Source organism: Phascolarctos cinereus, unplaced genomic scaffold (genome assembly GCF_003287225.1).
Source record: "Phascolarctos cinereus isolate Bilbo 61053 unplaced genomic scaffold, phaCin_HiC Scaffold_5;HRSCAF=322, whole genome shotgun sequence".
Classification (NCBI taxonomy): domain Eukaryota; kingdom Metazoa; phylum Chordata; class Mammalia; order Diprotodontia; family Phascolarctidae; genus Phascolarctos; species Phascolarctos cinereus.
In genome coordinates this window covers 304,766,767-304,793,952 of record NW_027555958.1, presented here as the reverse complement: position 1 = coordinate 304,793,952, position 27,186 = coordinate 304,766,767, and the positions used below count along the sequence as shown (strand labels likewise).

The following is a 27,186-nucleotide window of genomic DNA, read 5'->3' as shown; positions in this document are numbered from 1 at the left end:
ATAGTGACATCACAGACAGAAACATGAAGAACAGGTTTCTAGGGGTAAGCTAAACCGTGAAGATACTAAGTTTGAGGTGCTAATGACAGATGAAAGTCAAGATGTCCCATAAGGAGGGGGAGATGTGGACAGGCAACTCAGTAGGGGGTCAGGCCTGGAGACATAAATGTAGGAGTTATCTGCACAGGACTGATAATTGAAACTGTGCATGTAAAAAAGACAGCTGAGAGTATATATACACATACACAGGTGTATACATACATGTATGTGTGTACACATACACACACACACAGTGAAGAGGATGAGGACAAAATCTTGTGGTATACAAGCCTTAAGATGTTATGAAAAGGAAGAGAAGCCAGTGAGAGGCAGGAAGGAGCAGGTAAGGGGGTACGAGGGAATCTGGGGAAGTTTGCTGCACTGGAAGCCAAGGGAAGAGAGTCCACAGAAGAATGTAGTGGTCGACAACAATTATCAAAGGCTGCAGAGAGGTCCAGGAGAGAACAGAGAAAAGCACCATTGGATCTGTAATTAGGTGGCAACTGGTGACCTTTGAAGAGAACAGTTTCAGGAGAATGTCAAAGGCAGCGCTGTGAGGGGTCACTGAAAGAGTGGGCAGTGGAGACAATTTTCTGTAAGTTTGGCTATAAAGGGCAGGAGTAAACTTGGATAATCACTGGATTATGTATACAGAAGGAGGTCTGTTTGTTTTTTTAAAAGGACTGGAGAGATCTGAATATGTTTATAGATAGAAAGGAGTCAGACTGAAGACAGGAAAGAAAGGGGAGCTGACTACCGACGTAGACTGAAGGGACTCTGGAAGAGATGAGCTGGGGTAGGATCCAGTGCACAAATATAAGAAATGGCCTCAGCAAGGGGCAAGGAATACATGTACTCTGAAATAGGAAGCCAGAGTAAAGAATGAGTGATAATGTTGAGAAGTGTGGAAGAGAAGAGTTGCAAATGTATCCATCAGGGGCCTCAATCTTTTCCATGAAACAGGAGGATGATTTTTAAGGATGGGGAGTCAGGGCAAAAATACAGTTAGGAACTTAAGAGAGAAAAGGTTTGTTTTCCACATACTAACTATGATCAATTTTCCTGCTTTAGAATCATAGAGTGGGAGAGGGGGGGCGCATCCTACAGATCATCTAATCCAACCCCTTATTTTACAAATAAGGAAACTAAGGCCCAGATAAGTATTTGTCAAAGGTCACACAGGTAGTAAACGTTCTTCTGACTCCATATCCACTGCTCTTGCCATTATACTAAGAGACCTTTCTGGTCTCTACCCTAACCATAATGACATGATTGTATGCGTATGTATGTGTTGGGGGGGTGGGGTGAATGGGGGTTGTTCCTGGTCTGGGAAGGTCAAAGGTCTTATTACACAAAAACTTTTGCTTTTTAAGTTCAATTTACTGCCCAACCATTTTAGGAGAGATAGAAATGCAAGAATAATGGATTGCTTCTGTTGCTCTCTAGACAATGGCATAGGCACTCTTAAAATGAAAACTATATTAAGGGCTATCCAATTGCTTCTGAAGAGGTCCGGTTACCTTGAGTTTTCATAGCTCTTCTGTCTACTATTTACAAGTCCTGATGAAGCCCTGGGCTCTGAAAGCAAAATAATTATTGGTTAGAGACAGCAACAAAAAGATGTAAATTAATTTCCCAGCTTTCCTTAGTAGCTACTTTGGGGACCTGAGTATTTTTTCCCCTCTAAAATAAGTTTCTTGGGAAATTCTGTGGATTTGGATAAATGGCAAAGCAGCTAATAATTGGGTAGGTCCCCAGTTAAAAAAAATCCCTCTGATTTTGTCATACAAATTAATGCTCTAAATACTTAGAGATGTAGAATACTCCATAATCTCTTCAAATTTAATAAACCTAAGTTTGGGAAGAACAGAAATAAAAGTACAAGAAACAAACAAAAAAAAGGTCAAATTCCTGGGACTCACAAAGAGTAAGATAAAAAGATTATTCAGCATCTCCTATTGAAAGTAGTGAAGAAGGAAAAAGCACAAGCTCATCAGTACCTCCTCTTACTTGATCAGGAACTGGAGAAAACTCTTGAATGGTAATTGGTAAATCTGTTTCTGCACAATTCGTATTCCGAAGAGAAGAAGGACTGCTTCCAAAAAAACACATCGAAATGAACTGTGAGATACCCATAGAGATGTAAAGAGGATAAAATCAGCATAATACAAATGCACAGGGAATGCTCTAACCTTGATCTGGGCTGCCTGTCCCTAGGGTGACCTAGAACTCTGGTCTCATCAGGGGAATCAGGTTTAAGTTCTAGTAGCACTGGCTTCCTTTTTCAGACATAGTGTTCACAATACCTTTTACTTCCCAGTGCCTAAGCACACAGTAAACAATAAATGTTGCTGCTTGAATATGTATTAAATAATGACAAATTCTAACTCTTGCTGCACCAAAAGAGTTGATATAATTACAGTAAATTCTTGATTACCTTCCACACTAATTGATCAGTGAAGGGGGTAATGTATAGATAGTTTATTTGCTTTAAAATGCATTATGCTTTTTCTACAGCAAATTTAACTTTCTGATCACCCACTGTTTATGCTAATCTGTTTTCACTGCCTCCATCTGTGAACCAAATAACAGTAAGGGAGAGAAAGCTTAACCTCATACCAAGTATCAAGAGAAAAGCTAGCTGGTAAAAACCTTCTTGTAGACAAAACCGTGAAGTAGACATCTAATCCATACAAAAACTATCTAATTTGCCTTTAATTTAATGTTGGCTAAAAATTTTTTTAAAGTTAAAGATCAAGTGGTACGGGAAAGTATAGCATCAATATCCATACTGAGCCAAGTGGGAGAAAAAAAAAATCTGTTCCCATGGTGAAGAAACATATTTCAATAACTGGTCGACCTTTCTCCCAGTATCCAGTTGAGGGGAAGGGCAACTATACCTGGCCAGCTGTGCTGGAGGCCCCACCACCTCTGGAGTCAGAAGCACTGCATCCAGAGTCTGTGATGTTGTCAGAATATCATTGATGCTGTGCCCTTGCTGCTGGTTTTCCCCTTGAGGGAGCCCTCCACAAGCCTCAGCTGGCTGTTGCTCAGTCTTGACCACCTGCTCTACCTCCATGAGCCGCTCCAAGCCTGGCTGTGAGAGAGCAGAACTATACATGGACTCCCCCAGCGGACGGCTTGTATCAAAACACTCAGGCAAGATGATGATGTAATCCTCAGAAGAAGAAGAGCCTTGACTTCGAACTTCATCTTTAAGTTCCTCCTCCTCTTCCTCCTCTACCACCTGGACAGTGTCCTTTTTTTCATCACTCATCAGTCTCTCCTCAGGAAGAATGGAATTTGCTAAAGGACGAATGCAACCAACATTTAGCTGTTCTGTAAGCATGTCACATTGCTAGCCAGAGCAAAGCATGAAGCACAGGCTGGAGACGGGAATCCAAGTGGGGATGGGAGACCAAAAGCAGGCTGCCTGCTGGCCGAATCAGGGTGATGTTCTAGTCAGGACAGAGAGGACTGGAGAGAACACAGCTCAGGAGAATAAGACAAATGCACTTCAAAGAAGCATGACAGAGCTTAAATGAGGAGTAGCCACCCACAAGGAGAAGGCCACCACTAGGACTGCTCTGAGACAGGAGTTCAGAACAAAAATCTGCCTGTTGGTTTACTGCAACCATCAAAAGGTTGGAAAAAAATTCTAGATGATGAATCCTTTTAACCCACTTAAAGAAGGTCACAATTATTGTTATGGATCTTTAAGAAGGTCACTCTTAGTAAAGAATATAGGCTTAATTTCATTATAACAAATGTAGCCTTACCAAATTCTTTAACTTTACTGTAAGTTGGGCATCATTGGAAATAGATCAGCTACTGCCTTGGACTCTGTCTTGTTATAACGGTTTTAGTCACAGTGGGATCTGACTTCTAGACATTTAGTAAAGATGTACACTCTCACCCAAAAAATTCTCCTTGCCTGTGGCTGCTGCCATAATTTCCTGTACTACTCCTCAAGCAGAACTAGACAAATACTCTCCAAATCCCAAGACCTACTCTGAAGAGACCCTTGGACTCACATGAAGATTTGTCTTTGCTGAAGCCATCTGACTGGACTAGCTGCTGCTCTTCAATGAGCTGGGGCTGTGACTCTCCTTCTAGGGATGGGGAGAACTGAGTTCTGATGGTTTCTTCACTCTTGATACCATAATTGAAATTGTCAGGCAGCATATGCAGAGAGCCTAATGAATAAACAGGAGTACAATCATAATCAAAACCCTTTATCTTTACCATCAGTGGATGGATAAGACTTTTAACCCTGCACTGCCACTAAAATGGTAGAAGGGAGTGAGCAGAAGCTGCTCACATACTCACTCTGCAGGGACTTGGGTCTTCGAGGTGGGTTATGGTCAGGGGCAGCATCCAAGGTAAGGGAGCGGATTACAGTTTCACAGACAAACTGGGTCCCACTCAGGTCTTCTTCACCCTCTTCTGCAGGAACAGTGTTCTCAGCCTTATTCTTTGATGCCACTGTGGATTCTGAAAAAAAGCAAATCCTTGGAAGCACTTTGTACTTAACACATGCAGGAGTTTTGGTCCAATTCACACTCATCACCTGCAATAATAGGCCAAATAACAAACAGCAGCTGTGAATGTCACCTAAAGGTGAAGGGACTTCACGTGGTACAGAAAAACCACTCAAGCATTGAGACAAGTTTAATGGGGTAGCAGAAGGTTTTTTACACACACACACACACACACACACACACACACACACACACACTCTCTCTCTCTCTCTCTCTCTCTCTCTCTCTCTCTCTCTCTCTCTCTCACTCATATACATTCTCTTACCAGGAAGCACTTTAAATCCTGTCCCTTCACTCTCCTCTTGTATCTGTCCCAAACCTGGCTTCTCTATCAAAGGGCTGTCATGTGGTAGAGGAGACATGCAGGGGGTCATATCTGAACAAGAAAGAGGAAAACAATCAACAAGAAAAAAGTATCACCTTTCAAACAAAAGTCATTGTTGCACAAGCCCCTCTGACAGACCAATGTAGGAAATACCAGAAGCAAACAAACACCTTCTTAGATGTCAATCACAAAGGAAGAAGCAGATGCAGGTTTTAGCCAAAAGAATCTGGACAGAATCATAAAGCAGAACTCCATTCAATGCAGAAAGACTCAGAGAGATGTGTAAAATAGCTCTGATAGACAATGGGTGAAAGGGAGTCCCATCTCTCAGAACGAAGCACCTCCCATATGAGGCTGGACTCTAGAAAAGGAACCAATCTCCAAAATCTACTTTTTACAGTAAAATAATACCAAGTTTCATAAAGCCTCAGCTACATTCCCTGTGTACCTGGCAGCTGCCTATGAAAATGGAAAAGGTGAGTTTAGTGGCATTCTTACCCACTGGGGTGTTGTGGGGCACTCGCTCTAGCTCTTGAACAATGTTTATGTCTAGTAACTCAAATGACAGCAGATCCTGGAAAAAAACATGGGCAATGTTAGTGGGGCTATCAAACCATGATGGTGCCAAGACTTTTCTCTGTTCAACAGCCCACACAGAACCCTGGTACCAAGACTCTCCTCCCCTCTAACTCATGGCCCTCCACTCCTAGCTGAAAGAGAAAAGCTAAACTGAAATTGAGCCATTAACTATTCTAAAAGGAGGAGGAAGGAAATGCGATGGTAGTAGACAAGGGCTGGCTATGTGACAAGAAGAGCAACTAGGGGCAGGTAGGTGGCACGATGGATAGAGCTCTGGCCTTGGAGTCAGGAGGACCTGCGTTCAAATCCAGCCTCAGACACTTGACACTTACTAGGCTGTGTGACCCTGGGCAAGTCACTTAACCCTGACTGCCTCACCAAAAAGCCAAAAATAAAAAAAATAAAATAGCAACTAAAGGAAGGTTACATGGGGGTAGGGCATGACTGTCCCAAATCCAAGAGAAACTGGTTCATTCTGCCACATTTTCATGGGGGGGAAAAGGTACCAGCCATGGGTTATATAGGGACCCCCAAAAGAGCCTGAACTATGGGTGATCCTAACATTATCCATGGAAATCATAAGTCAAGAGTGGATATAGCCTTTACTTTCTCAAATCAATTCTTAGTAAGTCCTCTTTTTTTCAACAGAGCTATAAAACTTCTTTCCCAGGACTCTCCCTGGCCCCTGTCCCTCAAAGGGTTGACTCTTCTACCTGGGCAGTGAGGAGGTCCACAGATGGGATATACAGCTCCCTCTCACTTTTGATCTTCTGTGGGATGCAAGTTTCTGCTCCCTCTGTTGACTCAGTCACTTCATCAAGCTGAATTTCTTCTTTAGCAAGTGAGAAGGCCTCCTGTAGAGCCAAACAGGATAAACCTCAGACCCTCACCAGAAATTTGTAAATAATCTGAAATTATTCATCCTCATACCCCCCAAAATTCAGAAAACAAAAATGAAGCCATTAAAGTAGGGTAATTGCCTGGCAAAAGTCCCTGCATGAAGCAGAAATTAAAATGACAATTTAATTGAAGCCAAAAAGAGCTATGTTCTCAAAGCTATATAAACCCACAGGTTAGCATAGGCTGGGATTTCTCTCAATATTTCAGAATTAAAGTATTTCCAATAATGGTCCAAATTATATAGAGATGCAAAGAAAATTTAATGGCCATTCAAACTCAGGCCACTGGAACCAAACCAGCTGGAAACACGTGACTATCCTGATGTGTGGAAGTTTGTTCTTCTGTGTCTAGGAAAATATTCTTATATAGTCACTTAGGAAGCTTCTAAGTCACCTTAGAATACCTCCAGTATTCTGAGTAACTCAATGGTTTGACAAAACATTTACTAAGTACTTATTTCTACAGTACTATAGTAGGCACTGGGAAAGATACAAAGTTTAGATACAACATGGTCCCCAAATTTATGAATCTCATTGTCTACTAAGGAGGTAAAACAAAACAAATAACTAGAATACACAGTATTATAGGAGAAGTATATTAGAAAGTGGCAAAACCTCCAAAGTCTAACAGAGTGACTCTCAGTCCTGGGTTGGGAATCTCCTGACAGAGAAATACAACTCCAGCCAGTCCTTCTGATTCTGTTTCTTAATATTTTTTTTTTTTTTGCTTTTAGGCAATTGGGGTTAAGTGACTTGCCCAGGGTCACACAGCTAGTTGAACTCAGGTCCTCCTGACTTCAGGGCCGATGCCCTATCCACTGCGCCACCTAGCTGCCCCAGTCCTTGTGATTCTGAAATGGCATCTATTTTATCTGTCTGTTCATCTGCAGTCAAAAAAGTCAGGGCTGCTCTCAGCCGGGCGTGCACAGTAATCTACATATCTCATTTCATCACCATTATGCAGACTCCATTGGTTAGGATGGTTTGTTTAGGGACAAGGCATAAAATGAAACTGCCTCTGTGACAGGAATGGCCTGAGCCTGCTTCCTTATTTATTTTTAAAAACTGATGGCTTAGTGCAGCATATCTACATGGATGGTTCTTTCTAAAGTTTACATAATATATGATTTCAGATTCAGCTTGAAAAACACTGTTTCTGTTTTGAATCCTTGGTATTGTAATGAAATTCCTATTTCATTAAATGTATTTGATATGCCAGCTCTTGTGTGCCATTTAAACTCTTGCTTTCTCCCCTTTTCTGGTTGTGCTCTTCCTTTCAAAAACCTCGAGAAGGGCAGCTAGGAGGCACAGTGGATGGAGCACTAGCCCTGGAATCAAGAGAGCCTGAGTTCAAATCCAGCCTCAGACACATAACATTAGCTGTGTGACCCTGGGCAAGTCACTTAACCCCAAATGCCTCACCAAAAACAAACAAACAAAAAAAACCCCCCACAACCTCTAGAATGAGGTCATTTCTGAGAACTACTGATTTGTATTGCTGATGTACTTAGGGTATATGTAAAATAATAATTTTAACAAAAGAAATATCAGTATTTTAAAAGCTATTTAACTTTTTAAATTTAATACTTTAACTATGGTAAAAGGATAACGGAGGATATAGAAAGGCCTGGCATGCTATGGTCCATGGGGTCCCAAAGAGTTGGACACGACTGAACGACAACAAATGGGAAAAGCGTACATTACACAAAACACAGTTTATCTTTGGATTTAATGTTTGGTTTTGGTTTTGCAAAGTAGCTTGCATTTTCAATGTAATATGATAAAATGTAGAGCAATCATAATGCATCAACAAAATGGGTTAATTTTCTGAAAAAAGTGGCTAAACAAACCATATGGGTAAGAAATTCATTATTAATAGGGGAATAGGAATAAGGGAAGGCTTCCTGGAAGAGGTGGCATTTGAGATGGCTTAAGAAGAATGGCTAGGAATTCAGCATGTGAATGAAGGAGAAAGGGCATTTCACAAATAAGAGAACGGTGTGAACAATGGCATGGGGTCTGGAAACTACAGGGTATGTTTGGGGATAGTTTGTCTAGAGCATTAAGTGAACAGAAGTGAGTAATAGAAGTCAAGGCCAGAAAGATAGAGTGGGTCAGACTGCTGGAGGCCTTGAATGTGAAACAAAGGAGCCTGAAATTTACTTAGTAGGCAATGGGAAACTGCCTGAAGATTTTTTAGCACAGGAATTGAGACAGCCTCTTAGCACTGACAGCTAGAAGACACCTTAGGAGTAATTTATACCAGGGGTTCGTAACCTAGAGTGAGTGGTTTCTGAAGGTCCATGAATTTGGAGAGGAAAAATATTACACCTTTATTTTCATTAACATTTAGCTTTTTCTTCAATTATGAATGTAAGCAACAAACATTATTCTAAAGAGTCATTGTTTTCACCAGGCTGGCCAAAGGGTCCATGACACAAAGAAAGGTTTTAAGAACCCCTGAATTAGACTAACTCCCTCATTCAACAGATTAAGTGACTTGTCCACTGAACTATTGCAAGAGCCTCCTAAGTGGTCTCTAGTCTCTCCCTTCCCCAGTCGAGTCTCCACACAGCAGCCAAAGACATGTTTCTAAAGCACAGGCCAGGCCATGTCACTCCCTACCTAAAGAAACTCCAGTGGCTCCCTATTGTCTCTAGGATGAGCTACAAACTCCTTTGGGATTTAAAGCCCTTCCCAATTTGGCTCTAGCCTACCTTTTCACACTCCTTCCACTCTATTCCTCTTCCCACACTCTAGACTCCCCTCACACACAACATTCCATGTCCTCACTCCGTGCCTTGGCAAAGGATGGCCTGGCCCCATGCCTGGAATACTCTTTCCCCCAAACCTCTATTTCTACGAAATCCTAGCTTCTTTCAAAGCTCAGCTCAGGCCACACCTCTAACCTGAGGCCTTACCTGATTCTCCCAATGACTTAGTCTCTCCTCCCCCCAAAACTAATTTATATGTATTTTGTGTCTACTTGTTTGTAGATATAAGCTAAGTGGAGACAGGAATACTCTTCTTCCAGAGTTCAAATCCAGCTTCAGACACTGTATGACCCGGGCCAAGTCACTTAACCCTGTTTGCCTGTTTTCTCACCTGGAAAATGAGCTGGAGAAGGAAATGACAAACCATTCCAGTATCTCTGTCAAGAAAACCCCAAATGGGGTCACAGGAGACACAACTGAAAAGACTGAACAGCAAAATCTATTTATATGTATGTATGTTGCTTCTCTCATTGATACCTTTGTAATCCTAGCACTAAGTACTAGGCTTGGCACTTGGCAGGTGCTTAGTAATTGTTTGTTAAGCAACTGATTGACTAGATCTATGCATGTAGAAAATTATTCAGGCATTTGAATGAAGGATGAGGAAAGAGTGAACACAGAAAGACCTATAATTAGAAGGTTACTGCAAAAATCCAGGTAGGTAGGTAGTAAGGAAAGCTTATGCACTATGCTGGTAGCAGTGGAAAGAGAGGAGGGGATGAATGCTGGAAAGGGTTACAACAGAGGAGAAAACCTGATAATCAGCAGGCTGAATGTGACAGATGAAAAAGTGGCAAGGGAGCAGCAAAGTTTCTAACATGAGACCCTGGGTGAGTGGTGGTACCATGGACATAAACAGGAAAACAAAAGAAGTAACAGTTTCAGAGAGATCAATAATAAGTTTGCTTTGGGAGATCCTGGGTTTGAGCTGCTAGTGGAAGACCCAAGTGAAGATAGCATCCAGGGAGACAGCTGGAAATACAGGTCTAGAGATCACAGAAGGCACAGCTGAATTTCGGGGGGGGGGAGACTAGACTACCATGGGAGGAGTCTACAAAGAAGAAGAGGGTCAAGGAGAGACCACTGCAGGATACACACATCAGGGGGAAAGCCACAGGAGAACAGAGCACCCAGAAGGAAAAGGTACAGGGCCAAAGCTTGACAATACTTGCCTCTTGCTGACAGGAGAGATCATCAATTTTGTTTGTGCTGAAAGAGACTTTTTCATCGTCTTCAAGATTTTCTCTAGTAGGGAAAGGGTCCACAATAATGCTGCACCAGACTCTGGGCCCAAACTGCTCACCCTTGTGAGAAAGGCGCCAGTGTGAAGTATAGGTTCCCTCCAAGGCTGGGGCTATGAATTCAACAGACACAATTCCCACATGGCCAGCTTTTAAACAGGGCACCAAAACATCCTTCCTTTCAGTAGAAGCCAACGTTAGGTTTCCCCACATGAATTTCAGCTGAAAAAAGAAAATAGTGGAGCAAAGAAAAATCATCAATGAAGCCCTCTGCCACTCCAAACTCACATTCTATGTTCATGTCTGTAAAGGAAATACCTTTGTTTCTGCACTCCATTTGACACTGCCTGTATTTTTCATCCTCCAGTGTTTGATAAACTTGGTCCCTGGTTGAAGGTGGGTCCCATCTGGTACATTCTCATCCACAAATGCTGCACTCAGAGTTGGCACAACTGGAGCACAAGGCTGCATGGGGAGCCTGCACACAGATTAGAATAGCCATCCATTAATTCTCTTACTAATATGATGTCTTATGAATACCCAGAACAGTGAACAAAGAGGCTAGCCTTACAAAAAAAAAAAAGCCAAAGGGTACATTTGACATTTGAGACAGAAAGCTAATGTTACAATAAAATAAAACCACTACAGAGCCAGGTACTTTTAATTTCTCTTCTACACTCTGACATAGTGATTGCACAGCTGGTCAACAGGAATGACGGTCCCATGTACTCTGGACCCCTAAGGACTTCAAGCTTTCCTGGAAAGGGCTTTTATATTTTTGGCAATCATCACAACAATTAAAAAAAAACCCCAACAACATAAAGCTCAGAAAACTGAGCATTTTAAAGGGTTTGGGTTCTAGGAGCTTTAAAGTAAGCCAACCCCCTACCTTCCTCCCCAGGTATAGGTCCAAACTTGACTTCTGACCCCAAAATTTATTATTTTAAAGAGCTAGAGAGAAAGCCCTCGACAACCTTTAAGGGCCTCTGCTTACATTAGAGTGCTTGAGTGAAGGAGGCTCTCTGGCCTACCAAGAGGCGATTTGGGGCTCTGCAGCCCATGGATAGAGTTCCACAGATGAATCTTCCTATGAAGCTTAAGCTGCTTCTTAAGTTCCTTAACTTCCGCCTTTCTCTGTTTCTTCTCAGCTCGCAACCTTTGTTTCTCCGCCTTAAGAAAGTTCTTATCCATCTGCTTCTGGAGCCTGTAAAATGAAAGATTAATGAAAGCCTTAGCAATTATCCTTTGGATACTGAGAAACAACCCTTGTCTCTACCAGTGAGAGGCTACATACACAGTCAGCAAAGCCAAGCTGACATACTGAGTTCCCAACACCACATCCATGGCCTTACCTGACTTGCTCTAGAGCAGCTGGTAGACGAGGAGGGGAGAGCTTTGTGTGAGTATATGCTTCAGAGGAACCCATAATTGGTCTCCGTAGCTTCAAGAGGATGTGGTTAGGGTCATGGGCATATGACCCTGCTTCACACAATTCACATATATTATAAGACGGACATAAGCTGTAGAAAGAATATGCCACACATTTAACAAAAGATGAAGTGCCACAGTAGGAAGAGCCACAGGACAGCAAGGACCAGATTTCTGAGTCATCAACTTGCTGTCTGTCCTTTCACAAGCCATTTTATGTTTATCACCTCCATTTCCCCAGCGCTAACAATGTCTACTCATGTCTATTTCATAGGTTGTGGAAAGGGCGAATGACAAATATGAAAGAAAACACTCTGAACAATTTGGAAACTGCCTAAGACTGAGTTATTATCACTGTTACTTTTTAATACTGGGAGTAGAAACTTTGACTAGCCCTACTGATGATACCAAGAGTAAGAGCACATCTAGCCAAAATAATCTATGCAACCTGGCAAAAGGTAGAAAGAATCTTTGAGTCATGAGGTCAGATCTCTATATTAGCTCAATCACCAGTCCCTAATATCATACAGACCTAATCGGTTCTTCTGCTAACTTCATCATCTATGTGACACATGGACAAAAGCACAACTGCTATTTTCTGAGCCAGGATTTCAGTATCCAAAGCTCACAGCTGAGGTATTATGCCCAACTTTCTTTTCTCCTACACACATGCAGGAGGCCAAGAAGGTCAATATTTTATTTAATTGCAAGTCCCATAAACATAGCAACTGTGATACATGTAAAATTTTTATCTCCCTTAACATCTAGCAGAGTGCCCTAAATATACTAAGTGTTCAATATATATTTGCTGTATTTTTGCCCAAAGGTAAATAACAGATACCAATTCTCTGCTCCTTCTGCTCACCTACACTGGTAACGTATGCCGATGATTCTTCTTCGGCAGCTGCTGCAAGTCATAAGCCAGTCACACTGATTTCCTGGCAATGACAGTGTTTCTTCTGAAGCAGGCATGGATAATGCTGAGGAGCAGGATTCCAAAGATGGACCGTGGAGGACCAACTTCTCCCTCAATTTCTGATCAAGCTTCTCAACCGTTTCTTTAACCACTTGTTCTCTAAACTGAAAACAGGACAGAAGAAAACAAAGTAATCTTGGTATATAAAATGGGAAAAAAATGACACCAGTTAAATCTGAAATCCCAGGGCTTTTTGGCTAACTGCACCCAAAACACAGCAAGTAATCTTGGTATATAAAATGGGAAAAAAATGACACCAGTTAAATCTGAAATCCCAGGGCTTTTTGGCTAACTGCACCCAAAACACAGCAGACAGGAATTCCTACCATAGCTAATTTGGTTCAAGGAAAGTACTAAAGAATAATCTCAAAGATTAAGACCCTGAATATCCTCTTTTGTGCTTAGAGATTCTTCTTTTTATCAGCTAAAAGATATCTCCCCTTCCTTCTCCACCCCCCCTTCTCTGTTTTTCCATATATCTTGTATGAAAACTGTTGCAGCAAACATACTCACCGTCTCCAAGTAACTTGTGAACCAGTCTGGTGGCTTATCTTGAGGTTTGTCAGCTTCACAGGGAGTGAGTGAAAGCTGTAAGTAAGAAAACACATCTCAAAAATCTGTTGGTTTTTTTTCCCTTAAATCAGATATAAGTCAAGAAATAAGGAGAGAGAGCCCCCAAACCAAATAAAAATTCAAGGAAAGTCATGTGAATACATCAAACCTTGAACAAATTACAGACAGTAAAGCAGAAAGAAGGGAAAAAATTCCCAGGAAGTCAGATCCATTTCCATCACACCTGTGCTGTGGGCTCCTCTTGCATTCTCATCTCTGATCCCAGGGCTCTCACCAATGAAGAGTAATGTGCAAGTGGCTTCTTTCCTGCCCGAACAGCTGGTCGTTTTTCAGTCCCAGGAGGATCCTGCGGATGCTTGTAACCAGACTGTGGCGCTTCATCTACAGCATGATGCCTCTCATAGACATTCATCTGCAATTGGTTCCCCTGTTTAACTGCAATCTAAGAAAACACATTTTGAGAGTGAAAATATGTTAAGTGGCATTGCCTTTCCAAATGGCACCCAAAAAGGTGACTCAAATAGAAAAGTGTAATGATTCACTGTTTTAAAAGAAATTAACTACATGCAAAATTATTTCTAATTGCCTGTTTCTTTCCCAAAGATGTCAATTAGCAAAAATGTGCTATTAAAACTGAACACAAAAAGGAGTTTTGCAAAATTTAGAAAATCCAGTATAGTTTTTTACTGGTATCATGTTTTCATTGACTAGAATTCCACTTTCACATTTAATCAGCCTTAAAACCCATCATAAGACCACCCTAAATCCTAACTTATATTAAAAAGAATCAGTCATGACGAGAGGGGTGGTTTCAGAAAAACATGGCAAGACCTATATGAACAAATGCAAAGTGAAGTGAGAAGAACCAAGAGATCATTGTACACAGTAACCACAAGGTTGTAATGATGATCAATTGGGAAAGACCTGGTGACTCTGATTAATATAATGATCCAAGACAATTCCAAAGGACTCAAAATGACTGACGTGTAACTTTTTCACTTCTTGGTTTTTTTTTTGAAAATATGGCCAATATAATTTCACATGTATAACTGATATCATATTGCTTGCCTTCTCAGTGGGTGTGGGAGATACAGAATTTGGAACTCAAAATTTTAAAATAATGCTAAAAGCAAATAATAAATTTAAATGGTAAAAAAAAAATCAGTAGACAAATGAAATCTAGGCAGCCTGAAGCTTCATCCAAGATATTTTCCCTCAAGAAACACTAAAGAGGCAAATATGCTTTAAATGGCCACCTCTCTGAGCTCATTTTCTCAGAAAAGGTTCCAAGTCAATACACTAAAAAGACTGGAAAAGGGACTCCCATTTCAATATCAAAAACATCAGAGCTTCACAGGATAAGTATACTATTAGTTTCTATTAACTGGAAAAAAATTAATCATAATAACACATGTTTAAAAATAGTAATAAATAGACATATTACTTATTCAATCAGTAGAAAACATTTGCGTATTTATATTTTATTAATTATAATCCTTATATTTATTATATTGAGTCATTAGATGGGATGGCTCCTTTGTAATAATTCTATAGCCTCTAGGAGTCAGCAACCCATAGGCTAAAAACAACTGCTTCAGACTAAAAACATTCATTCAACAAACATTTATTTATCTCCAATGGTGGGCAATCACCTTGCTAGAAGTTAGCGCTGAGAGAAATATATAAGATGGTTCTTATTCTTACCGAGCTTACAATGAAGTAGGAATGACAGAAGATGTTGTTGTTCAGTCCTGTCTGACTCTCTGTGACCCCACTGAAGCACAGCACCCTTCTATCCTCCACTATCTCTCAAAATCTGTCCAAGTTCATGTTTGTTGTTTCCATGATAATTTCTATCCACCTCATCTTCTGCCTTCCCCTTTTCCTTTTGCCTTCCAATCTTTCCCAACATCAGAGTCTTTTCCATGAGTCCTATCTTCTCATCATGTAGCCAAAGTTTTTAAGCTTCAGATTCAATATCTGACCTTCCACTAAGCAGCCTTTTAAGTATTTTAAAGTATTTTAAGTATTGACTGATTTAACCTCCTTGTTGTCCAAGGGACTCTCAAGAACATCGTTTGGAGCACATCCCACTTACTATCATTAACAGGTCCCAGAAAAAATCCAAAATGAAATAACTAAAGGTAATTAATCCAATAAAAAATGATGTTAGACTATGCCCAAATGTATACCCTTTGATCTAGTAATACCACTACTAGGTCTGTGTCTCAAGGAGATTAAAAAAAGAAGAAAAGGGAAAAGGACTTATTTGCACTTATTTTGTGGTGGCAAAGAGTTGGAAATTGAGGGGATGTCTATCAATCTAGGAATGGCTGAACAAGTTGTGGCATATGATTGTGCTATAAAATAACGAGAAAGATGATTTCAGAAAAACCTGAGAAAACACATGAACTGATGAAAAGTGAAATGAGCAGAACCAGAACACTGCATAAGGTAACAATACTGCACGATGACCAACTGTGAATGACTCAGCTATTCTCAGCAATACAATGATCCAAGATAATTCCAAAGGACTCATGATGAAAAATGCTATTTATCTCCAGAGATAGAACTGACAGAGTCTGAATGCAGATCGAAGCATACTATTTTTCACTTTATTTTTGTGGGTTTTTTCTTGGTCTGTGTTTTCTTTCACAATGTGACTAATATGGAAATATGTTTTCCATGATTGCACATGTATAAACTACATAAAATTGCTTACTATCTCAGGAATGGAGTAGGGGAAGAATTTGGAACTCAAAATTAAAAAAAAAGGTGCTAAAATTTTTTACTTGTAATTGGTAATAGAAATAAAATATTATTTTAAAAAAGCTATATTAGAGATCAATAGTTCCCTTTCTATGGGTTCTGGACTCCAGGGTGGGCATCCCTTGGAGTTACTGTAACAGGTTCATCTCATGAACTGATTCAGAATAATCAATAAACATACCTTCAATAGGTTGAATGACTCATTAATAGATGTACTAATTTTAAAAAATGTATATATCATACGGCTATAATTAAATACAAATAAACTTAAATGCATTACTGAACTTAGCAGCTTTTTGTTACTACTTTTCTTACTCAAAGGATACTAATAATATTGGAAATATTGGAGCCAGAATATCCAGAGTGCCTCACTAAAGTCTAAAACTCTTTCTATTACATCATGGTTACATGAGATTTTGTAGAAATTGAATTAAAACTATGTTTGATAACCATGACAAAAAAGGTCACTTTTCAGCTAAATGCTTAGATCTCTATAAAAAAAAAAGCCTGAAGCAGTGACAATAGATTGAAGGGTTACCTTTACTATTGAGGTATAAATATAGGACCTTAATGAATGAAAAAACATTAATTAAGAGCTCTCAATGTGCCAGGTACACTTCTTTTTTTTTCCCCAGGTATATTTCTAAGCAATGAGTATACAAATGGGGAAAAAAAAAAAGAAAAGTCAGTCCCTGTCCTCAAAGATTACATTTTAGTATGGGAAGGCAACACATACAGAGGAGTGGTGGTCTTAAACTTGTATATAGAGCTAGGAAATCATAGAGATGGTAGGTAGACCTATACGGAAACTGAAGGACACGTCAATCACTTGATATGTTTGTATTAGAGGCCTACAATGTGTGTCAGGCATTGTGCAAGACAGAGGTGATAGAAATAAAATGAGACAACCTCAATTTGCAAAGAGTTTACATTCTACAGGGGGAAAGAACTACATCTATAACTAAAGAGAATAAATACAAATAAATAGGAAGCATTTAAATACAAGGTAGTCTGAGAGGAAGGGCACTAGCGGTTGAGAGAAGGGATCCAGAAAGGCTTCACGTAGAAGATAATATTTGAGCTATATCTTGAGGGAACAGAGGGATTCTGTGAGGCAAAAGGGAGGGAGGAAGAGCATTCCAAGCATGGAGGATGGAGAGCATAAGGAACCGAGAGAAAGCCAGTTTGGCTGGATCATCAAGGGGGGAGTGATGCACAATGAGACTGGAAAGATAGGTTGGGGCCAGGTTGTAAAGGACTCTAAAAGCTAAACTATCAGAAATGATCATGATGATTTGATAACTGCTCTCACAGTTGGTGCTATATAGTTGTAAAAGAATGAAATGTAGGAATTTTCAAGTCCAGATGGTCACTACCTTTAACACACTAACATGTTAGTTGTGAACCCTGTAGCTAGCACCTCCAAGCTGGGCCAGGGGAGCTAATATTGTTGCAATGAACAAAGGAGACAACCATAAAAGCTTTAGATCTGGTTTTCAGATCAAGAGAAGGTAGGAAGAAGGCCAAGACAAGTTGATCAAGATTAAAGGATTAAGGGAACTGCTTGGAATAACAAGTAAAAGTGAGGGCAAGAAAGCATTATTTTATGATTTATGCTTCCAAAAAGGACTTATACCAGCAAGCAAAAGGAATACACATATAAAATCAGACAATATGACCCAATTAAGATGGAGTTAAAAAACAGATATACAAAGCACCTAGTATGAGGAAGTTGATCACTTGAATTTACAGTAGCTCTGAACTTTCAGGCAGCTAAGGCAAAGGAGGAAACAAACTGGATAACACAGTCATTGTCTGATAAAAGAAAGCACACCTATTCATATGGAGAAACTTCTAGATTCTAAAGACTGACCTTCCAGAACTTAGAAGTACCGAATACAGATAACTAAAGGAAACTCAGGAAAAGGGCAGAATACCTACAACCAAGGAAAAGTCTGAACAAGGATTCCTAGGGGCAGAACTGAGGGGCAACTGGTTGAGCTGATGAAGTATATAGCTATCTAGATAGTATTTCTGACCAGAAGCCAGAAATGATGGGCCTGAAGCTCAAACAGGAAAGGATCTTGCTCCTTCTAAGACCAAAGTGGTGTCATATGGTTACTTCCAGCTCTTAATCTCACGAAAGAAATAACTAAAACTTGGACTGGGAAATGGAAAGGGAGAACTATCCAAAAGACAGATAACCCCCAAGGTTTAAGGTCCAGAAAAGGGTCTATGGATCAGAAAGGGAAAACAAAAAACAGGAAAAAACCTCCTGAATTCTCTAAATTTGTGCTGGGCAAAATGAGACTATACTTGTTATTTACTTCAACTGCATGCAGTTTCAAGCTACATTTCCTCCACACTTGAGTAAAGTTTATAGTATACTTGAACTTACTATGCATAAATGGGAGAAAATAAAGTGAAAAAAGATCTTACATGACTAAGGGAGCAACTGGTTGAGCTGATGAAGTATATAGCTATCTAGATAGTAGAAGAAAAATAATTCTGGAAGAATTATTTCTGGAAGAAAAATAATTCCTTTTTTACTTTCTTGAGTGACAGTAGCAAAACATTAATCCAAGATGAGCAATACAATAGTGAACCCAACTGGGGAATCCTCTATGTTGTGGGTGGCCCTTTTCATTAGAATCTCCATAAATAAATTTCACTATATACCTAGACATGCACTCTTCTCAGTGAATTTGAAAATTCAGGTCCAATTTTCTAATCAATATATACATGTTTAAAAAGTTCTTTGAAAATGAGAGTGATACCTTAAGGGCTTCTTCATATTCTCCTACAACATAAAAAAGAAATACACATGAGTATTTATACAACACCTCAAAAGAAGATTTTAAAAAGCATAAGTAGTTCTTGAAATACGAACATTTAACTTCTCAAAAACCTATACACAAGAATATTAGTAGAAGCTGGCTATCTGCTGTGACCCCTTCCTTGCCCCACTACCTTCATGATTTTGAAAGGCAGTTACCAAAACTCTGTAACCACCTAGACTTCTTTACCCCTTCCTAAGGTTCAGAGAAGGTCAGGTGGTTCAGGGATCAAAGAGGCTCAGGGTTATCATTTTAGCTACAATAATAGTTAAATAGGCTTTCATGGGGTGATCTGGAAACCTATCATTATTCACAACATTGTTTTCATGGGGAAATTAATTCTAAGTTCCAGTTTGGTGCTCTGTTGTTGAAAAGTTGGGGACTGCCTATATATCAAGTCAAGATTATATGACATTATTAGAGCAATAATGCAATGTATTACAAATCACTAGGCATACTATTCTTAAAATTCTATAACACACACACACACACACACACACACACACACACACACACACATGAACCTATCCATGTATAACCTTTGAATTCATGCTAGGGGCCTACTTTGTAAATTCAAGTGACAGATGAGGTCCTCTCGGTAACTAAATGTCCTTGGATTAGATCAAAGATGATTTTACTTTCTAGCTGTCACAACTGAAATTAAGGCAAACTGAGGCAACAAAGTTCTGAGCACATTCAACTTACTGGTAAGGTTAGCAGTTACCAATGAAAAAGGGGTTTTTAGCTCCTCAGCAAGCTAAGAGACCTCAAATGAAGGCTGACGCATTATTTTTACAAACAAAAGGAGAAGTATCCAAAAAAGTCAAAAACAGCATCATAGATGAGGAAAACAATATGATTGGTTACAAAACCTGAAACATCAGATATGGGGGACAACATGATTGGATGGAAATAGAGAAAGCAGGGCTAGCAACCCCTCCCTTCCATCTCATCTCTAGGAAATTCTGATTGATTTAATGATTTAATCTACCTGCAAGAATAACTAATCATATATAGATAGCAAATTTCCTCTAACTGGTCAAGAACAGATAGCATAGAGGTTTCTTTTAATTAAAATAATTTATAAGGAAATTGAACTTTTAAACTTAACTCTCAGAGAAAGGTTAAACTTCTGAACCTACAAACTTCTCAACTTAACTTGGATACAGGAAATGTGATTTAAGCAATTATACAAAATGACAGTGGCTGGTACAGAACAGAATCAATTTGATTTTTTCAGAGAGAGAGAGAGACACCCACACACCCACACCCACTATGGATTGATGAACATAATAGTTTACCCAAGTAGTAAAAGACAAGACTCACCTTGGCTATTGATGGACACCTATAAAAGAGAAAGAACAATACAATAGAAATATATCATCAATTGAACATTTATATCATTACCAATGACCACATAATAATACAAAGGCAAAATTTTAGAGACTCCAATTTCCCCGGGCAGCTAGGTGGTGCAATAGATGGAATACCTGGCCTGAAGTCAGCAAGACTCATTTTCCTGAGTTCAAATCTGGCCTCAAACACTTACACTTAACTAGCTATGTGACCCTGGGCAAGCCACTTAACCCTTTTTGTCCCAGTTTCCTCATATATAAAATGAGCTGGAGAAGGAAATAGCAAACCACTCCAGTATCTTTGCCAAGAAAACCCCAAATGAGATCACAGAGAGTCGGACATGACTGAAACAACTGAGCAACAACAATATTTCCCCACACTCTAGCCTTTCTTTCATTTATGTGTGAATTTATGCACAATATCAGTTAGAGGCAGGTAAGTGGTACAGGAAATAGAGCCCCGAGCTTTCAGTCAGGAAGATCTGAGTTTAAATCCAGCTTCAAGCACTTACTATGTGACTCTGGGAAAGTCACTTAACCCTTTTGCTTCAGTTTCCTCAACTGTAAAATGGGAACAAATCTACCTTGAGGCTTGTGAGGAACAAATGAAATAATGTAGTCAAGAATTTAGAACAGTGTCTTGTATATAGCAGGCACTCTTTATACATGCTTATTTCCATACCACTTTTTTCCCCCTATTTGCACTCTGCTTATGTATTTAGGCTTAAGATAACTTATAAGAATATAAAGCAGTAGCTATATTAATCTTTCTTTTTTCATTTTGCTTCCTTCTCTGTCTCCCAACCGTATTTCATTTTCCCCAAGTCCTTACTCATGGATACCTGTTATCAATCAGGATTTTACCCAAACTACACACTATTTTCTGAAGCTGTTGAGCCCTGTTGTACTACTGGGAAATAAGATAAAATCACTGTCTTATAAAATCAGCAATGGGTACTATAATATACTTTACCTCTTCACTATCCTCATCCAGGTATTTTATCTGAATGGTGTTCAGATCAAATGAAACTTTTACCTGCAAGCGAGAACACACATTATGCAATTTGAGAATCAAAATAACTTTCAACTTTACCTACTACAGGAAAAACAAGAAAAATTACATTTCAGAAAAACAAGAAAACAAGATCCAATTTCTAGGCAATCACCTCTCTAGGTAACTATTTTAACACAATTACCTGCCTGAAAGAAAGGGGCTGGATTACATGATCTATGAAGGTCTTTTATAGCTTCATGATTTTTTTAAGGTGACTCCTTATAATACTATGCTCAAAAGTGGAATCTGAATTAAACAAAGGTTCCTGTTAGATAAACTCTGCTACACAGGAAGTAAAACATTTACTACTGAAGCCCAGACAAACATGGTAAGTACAAAGGTCAAACCAGAATGGGAAAAGCACTATCAAACAGAGAAGAGCAGGTGGCCTTCCACTTAAGCACTACAAGTAGGGATACTCCTTCTCAACTTTGGAACAAGTCACCTATGACTTCTCAATAAAGTAACTGATCAGTTCTTACAAAGTTCACAATGAATACTGACATATCTACCCTCATGCACAGGAACATTCTAACAGAGCATAAGCAAGATAAAATCCATACCAATTCATTCCACATACTGTTCATTTTTTAAATCTTTTACAAGTTCTCTAAATCCTTCCCATATTATAAAAAAATCACTCACTAAACCTTCTGTCTCCAAAGTAAGTATTATTCTTCAAAGCAGCTCTTTTTAAAAAGAATCCACTTTCTAATTCCCAACTAAAACATTTAATATAAGAAAAGGAAGCAGTGACCTACTTTCAAAGAAAATTTTTCATAATGGCCAGAATTGGTAAATATAACAACTTTTAAAACCTATGAAGTTGTACTATTAAAAAAACTGTCTTGGAAAAACTTTAATTTAGGTAATGGGGAAGAAAAATAAAATCACTCACCATTGCTTCCACATCAGCCCAGGTTGTATTTTCTGAGTCTGAAACTAGGAAGCTTTGTGTTTCATTTTTAAAAGTCACATTGAGATTAACCTGTGGCTCCATGCTTTGGGGCTAAAAGGGGAAAAAAAGTAAAATATTTCAGAAAGTGCTTTACAAAAGAAATGAGTGCTAACTTTGTGATGACAAGGATATAGTTTCACTCAAATCCCTAAGAAACAAGAACTTGTTTCTCTATAAAGCATCCATTCCCCAATGGATAAGTGGTCAAAGCATATAAACAAAAAGCTCTAACAGAAAAACCACAAAATAATAACCATATGAAAGATTACTCCAAATCACAAATAAGAAGAATGTAAATCAAAACATCTCTGAGGTTTCACTTCACGTCCAACAAATTAGTAAACATGAAAACTGTAGGTGTTGGTGAAATTGGGAGTGGTTCCAACCATTCTGAAAAATGATATGAAATCAAGCTGAAAAAATGAATAACATGTCCATACAAAAATGTGCTACAAGAGATCCCACTGCTGGGCATATGTATACCTGAAAGAAATCAAAGTCAGAAAGGTCCTATGAACATCAAAATATTTAAAGCAGCACTTTTTGTAGTAACAAAAAACTGGAAACAAAATAGATGCCCATCAAAGAGGAAATGGTTAAACCAATTATGAAAAACAAATATAAAGGATTACTGCATTGTAAGAAAATATGAATATGAAGAATCAAGAGAACAGGAAGACTTATATAAACTCACAGAGAAAAGAAAGTAGAATCATGAAGATAACATACATAATGACGCCAACACTGTAACTGGAGGGAAAAATTAAACACATTAATACAATGACCAAATCTGGACCTAAAGAAGAGATGAGAAATTCTCTTTTCTCATTTATTTGTGGAGAAAGGGGTTTTGGGGTATGAAAGCCAAGTCAAGAAGCATTTATTAAACACCACCTATGAGCCAGGCACTCTGTTAAGCACTGGGGATACAAAAAATAGTCAAAGACTGTCCCTGCTCTAGTGGAGTCTACAATCAATGGAATATTGCCTTTATTGATGTAGAGGTTAATTTTGCTGAACTTCCTTACCGCCCCCCTCCTTGTTATTTTAGATTATTTTTCCCCCTGGGGATAATTCTCTGGGTAGGGAGGGAGAGAAAGCATATCTGGAAATGAAGATGATGTAAAAACAAAAGATATCCAATAAAAAGGTTAAAAAGGAGTGTCAACACTATAGCACAAACCCCTCTGCTTTAGAAAGCAACATACATTACTAATGGGGCAGGAGGGAGGGAAGAAATTTCTGCCTAAGAAACATGACTTTTAGGGGGGGGCAATTAGGGTTAAGTGACTTGCCCAGGGTCACACAGCTAGTGTCAAGTGTTTGGTCTGAGGCCGCATTTGAACTCAGGTCCTTCTGATTTCAGGGCCGGTACTCTATCCACTGCGCCACCTAGCTGCTCCAGAAACATGACTTTTTAAAATCTAATTTTTTTTTAATCACACCTGAAAAAAGTTATTTAGCACGTACAAAAAAACCCCCAAAAAACAAACAAAAAAACACAATGCCACACCCCCTTAAAAACATTCTTAGACCTTTCATAATCATTAATTTGAGATTCAATTCTATATATTCCTTGGGGGCACCAACATCATCCTTAATTGAAATTTCTCCACCCATTGATTATTAATGATTGCTTCTGTTAGGAAATGGTCTACTACACAGGTAAAGGCATTTATTATCTTCTCTGCCAGGTATGTGGCATTAAGATATTACCTCAAGAGGACAGTTAACCTGAGTAACTTTAATACTGTTTTTCATAAACAGAGGTTTTTTTAAAGGGGGGGCGGCAGAAGGTGGTGCTTACAGGTGACTTGGAAAATTTCTTTGGTCTCTATGAAATAATTTAAATAGCTTAAAATCAAATGTAGAAATGCCCTGGCTATGGACACCATGCTTATACTCTCCTGATCTTGATATCACATCTGCAATATGTCCTATTTCTGCAGTGAATTTCACTCAAATTCTTATCCAAAACAAGTAAGTTTAACAAATAATCCACCCTAAGTTTTTAATGAATAACACCTCAACATGACATGCCTCCCCAAGGTATCTACATTTTAGAAAGAAATATGCTACAAAAATGACTTTCTAGTGATGGATTTTTAGATACTATAATAGTCTATTGGGAAAATATTTAGACATAGAGTAGGTCTTCATAGTGAATCTTCATTTATACTCATAAATCACAAATATTCCATCTATGCCTCAACATGCATCAGTGTATGTGACTGACTCTTGTATTCATTTATTCATGCATTCAATAAAGAGAATTATTTTTTTAAAAAATCAAATGTAGATTGTGAAGAGCTGTAAAAACTAGACTAAGAGTCAGCAGTCGTGACAGGGATGGGATCTGAACCCCTAAAAGGAAAAGCTCTTGAACTTTATTACAAATTTCAGCAGCCCAGATCACTGGTGCCTCCACCAAAGGCATCTGATCTGGCCTATTCCAGCCCACCTCGATTACTTAGTTTACTTGACACTCCTTAATCCCATCTAGACCCCTTCTTGGTTACCTCCAGACCACCCCAGGCTACTTGCCACTCCTTCATCCCATCCAGATCTTCCTAGTCTTTTTCTGCATAAAAATAACAGTCCCATCCTCATCCAATGAGCAGGTTCACTTAGAATCTGGCCTCTCATATTGGTGTCACAAATACTGAAGACTCACTAGTAATCTTGCCCACTTCCGGTGTGATAATAATTAAAGAAGGGATGAGGCAGACTCCCACCCTGTACCCTTGCAGTTTGGTGTTCCTAGCACCTCTACATTCCAACAGTAATAGGTTCTAGTTCCAGTTTACTACTTAACCATGTAACCTTGAGTAAGTCACAACCTCTTTGTACCTTCAGTTTCTTCATCAATAAAATAGGCAAATCTTCATCTGCCCAATCATTTAGGGTTAAATATGACGGATGGCATTCAGAATTAGGAGGTCTGATAAGATTGGGGGTTTGATAGATTAGACAGACCCTAGAGCAGGGGGGGGAGGCCACAAGTGGCCCTCTAGATCCTCAACTGTGACCTTTTGACAGAATTCAAACTTCACAGAACAAATCCCCTTAATAAAAGGATTTGTTCCATAAAACTTTGGACTCATTCAAAAGGACCCACCCAAGGACCTAGCTGGTCACACGTGGCCTGACGCCGCAGGTTCCCCACTCCTACCCTAAAGTCATTGTGAAGATCACATAACATAATTTATGTGGAAACTCTAGGTATGGAGGGAAAAGCACCAGCTTTGGAATCAGGAGAAACCTGGGTTTGAACCCCAGCTCCATAATTCACTGTACTATGGGCAAGTCATTTAATTTCTTTTGGCCTAAGACTTCTCTCATTTACAAAATGGGGACAATACTCCATATACTCCCTACCTCTCTTGGTTATTTTAAAGAAAGCACATTATCAATCTCATAGGGCTATATAAACATGTTATTATTATTATAAACCAGTTTTTTAAGAAATAAAATGTTTTTCTTTTCCACAAAGTTGATAAAACCTAGTAACACAATATACTAGACAGCGTGTTCTCATTAAAGAAGACCCTATACTGCTTGAATTTGAGAGATTTCTTCTGAGCTAATGATAATTTATCAAAGCAAAACTTTCCCCAACCTAGGCTCAATTCATTAACAAAATATTGCCATATTTCTAGCTCCAACCTTGTTGACACCTATAATTCATTCAAGTATGAACATATAGGTTCAACATCTACCCTTGAAAAATCTAGTACATTCCTTCATGATCTCCCAGGAGCTTTACAAAGGGCTAGGACTCATGATGAAAAAGGCTATCCACCTTCAGAGATAAAACTGATGAACTCTGAGTGCAGACTGAAGCACATTTTGTTTTTCATTTTGTTTTTCTTGTCCTTTTCTTTCTTTGCAACATTACTAATATAGAAATACGTTTTGCATGACTTCACATGTATAATGGGCATACTATTGCTTGCCTTCTCAATGGGTGGGGGAGGGGTATGAGAAAGAATTTGGCACTTAAAATTTTTAAAACATAAAAAAAAATAAACAAGAGGGGAAAAATTAAGTTAGGGTCACCTACAAGACTCTACCTCTAAGAGATGGATGGTCTGGTGTTCTATACCTACTTCCAAATTTCAAATGGGTTTCCATACTCTGACAATCTCAGTCTAATGTTTACTCAACTAACTGTACCCTTCCCTGTTTCTCAGATCACACAAATAGAAATGCACAAAATCGTCTGGAATTCGGCCAATAATTTTACTAATGGGATAAAAAACAGGAAGTGAGAGTGTGTGTTGAGGAGAGAGGTAAGAATAATGGACAGTTCTTGCCCATTTCTAGGTCTTTGGTTTTTTATGTTTCTCTTTCAGAAGCCTCAGTAATCAGAAGATTTTCCAGAAGATCAGTAATCATCAATCTCCTTTTAATTGTAATCTCAGATCAATATGCAAATCAGGCCTAGAAGTTGGCCCATCCAAAATTAACAGCCAGTGTAGCCTAACAGCCTATTCGTCTCATATCTAGAAGTACAGTATTTGAAGTCAAGAGCACTGACTCACAACTACTTGAGGTAAACCACATTTCCTCTTTCTGTTTCAAAACTAGGCTGATCTACAACAGGAGTACCTAGGCTCTAATTTTTTTTCTGCACGAGAACTGTGATTCATTGACATAGAGGTTCCTGATGTATAATTCCTTCTAAAAAAGATTCAACACCCCTCAAAACTTATAGCAGAGGTTCCTAATTTTTTTTTTTGGTGCCATGGACCCCTTTTTGGCAGACTGGTGAAAAGCCTATTTCTCAGAATAATGTTTTTAAATGCATAAAATATAGGGTATTATGAAAGAATCAA

At 39.0% G+C, this 27,186-nt stretch overlaps 1 protein-coding gene across 5 annotated transcripts in view; it reads right to left on the bottom strand.

Annotated features, from left to right (window-relative positions):
* NBR1 (NBR1 autophagy cargo receptor) overlaps window positions 1-27,186 on the bottom strand; it is a 32,752-nt gene that overhangs the window by 3,904 nt on the left and 1,662 nt on the right. For 4 of the 5 annotated variants that reach the window (XM_020972627.2, XM_078156060.1, XM_020972624.2 and 1 more), the window contains exons 2-20: window positions 22,289-22,399; window positions 21,310-21,372; window positions 20,308-20,326; window positions 18,922-18,944; window positions 13,599-13,817; window positions 13,316-13,390; window positions 12,692-12,906; window positions 11,751-11,918; window positions 11,393-11,602; window positions 10,717-10,876; window positions 10,330-10,620; window positions 6,198-6,338; window positions 5,404-5,479; window positions 4,846-4,956; window positions 4,369-4,533; window positions 4,074-4,235; window positions 2,940-3,345; window positions 2,040-2,134; window positions 1,560-1,617 (exon numbers count right to left, since the gene is read on the bottom strand). In XM_020972627.2, the coding sequence (XP_020828286.1) occupies window positions 1,560-1,617; window positions 2,040-2,134; window positions 2,940-3,345; window positions 4,074-4,235; window positions 4,369-4,533; window positions 4,846-4,956; window positions 5,404-5,479; window positions 6,198-6,338; window positions 10,330-10,620; window positions 10,717-10,876; window positions 11,393-11,602; window positions 11,751-11,918; window positions 12,692-12,906; window positions 13,316-13,390; window positions 13,599-13,817; window positions 18,922-18,944; window positions 20,308-20,326; window positions 21,310-21,372; window positions 22,289-22,390 (2,759 nt within the window). In that variant the 5' untranslated portion in view covers window positions 22,391-22,399. The remainder of the gene's footprint in view (window positions 1-1,559; window positions 1,618-2,039; window positions 2,135-2,939; window positions 3,346-4,073; window positions 4,236-4,368; window positions 4,534-4,845; window positions 4,957-5,403; window positions 5,480-6,197; window positions 6,339-10,329; window positions 10,621-10,716; window positions 10,877-11,392; window positions 11,603-11,750; window positions 11,919-12,691; window positions 12,907-13,315; window positions 13,391-13,598; window positions 13,818-18,921; window positions 18,945-20,307; window positions 20,327-21,309; window positions 21,373-22,288; window positions 22,400-27,186) is intronic. The other variant, XM_020972625.2, reaches the window with a different exon arrangement.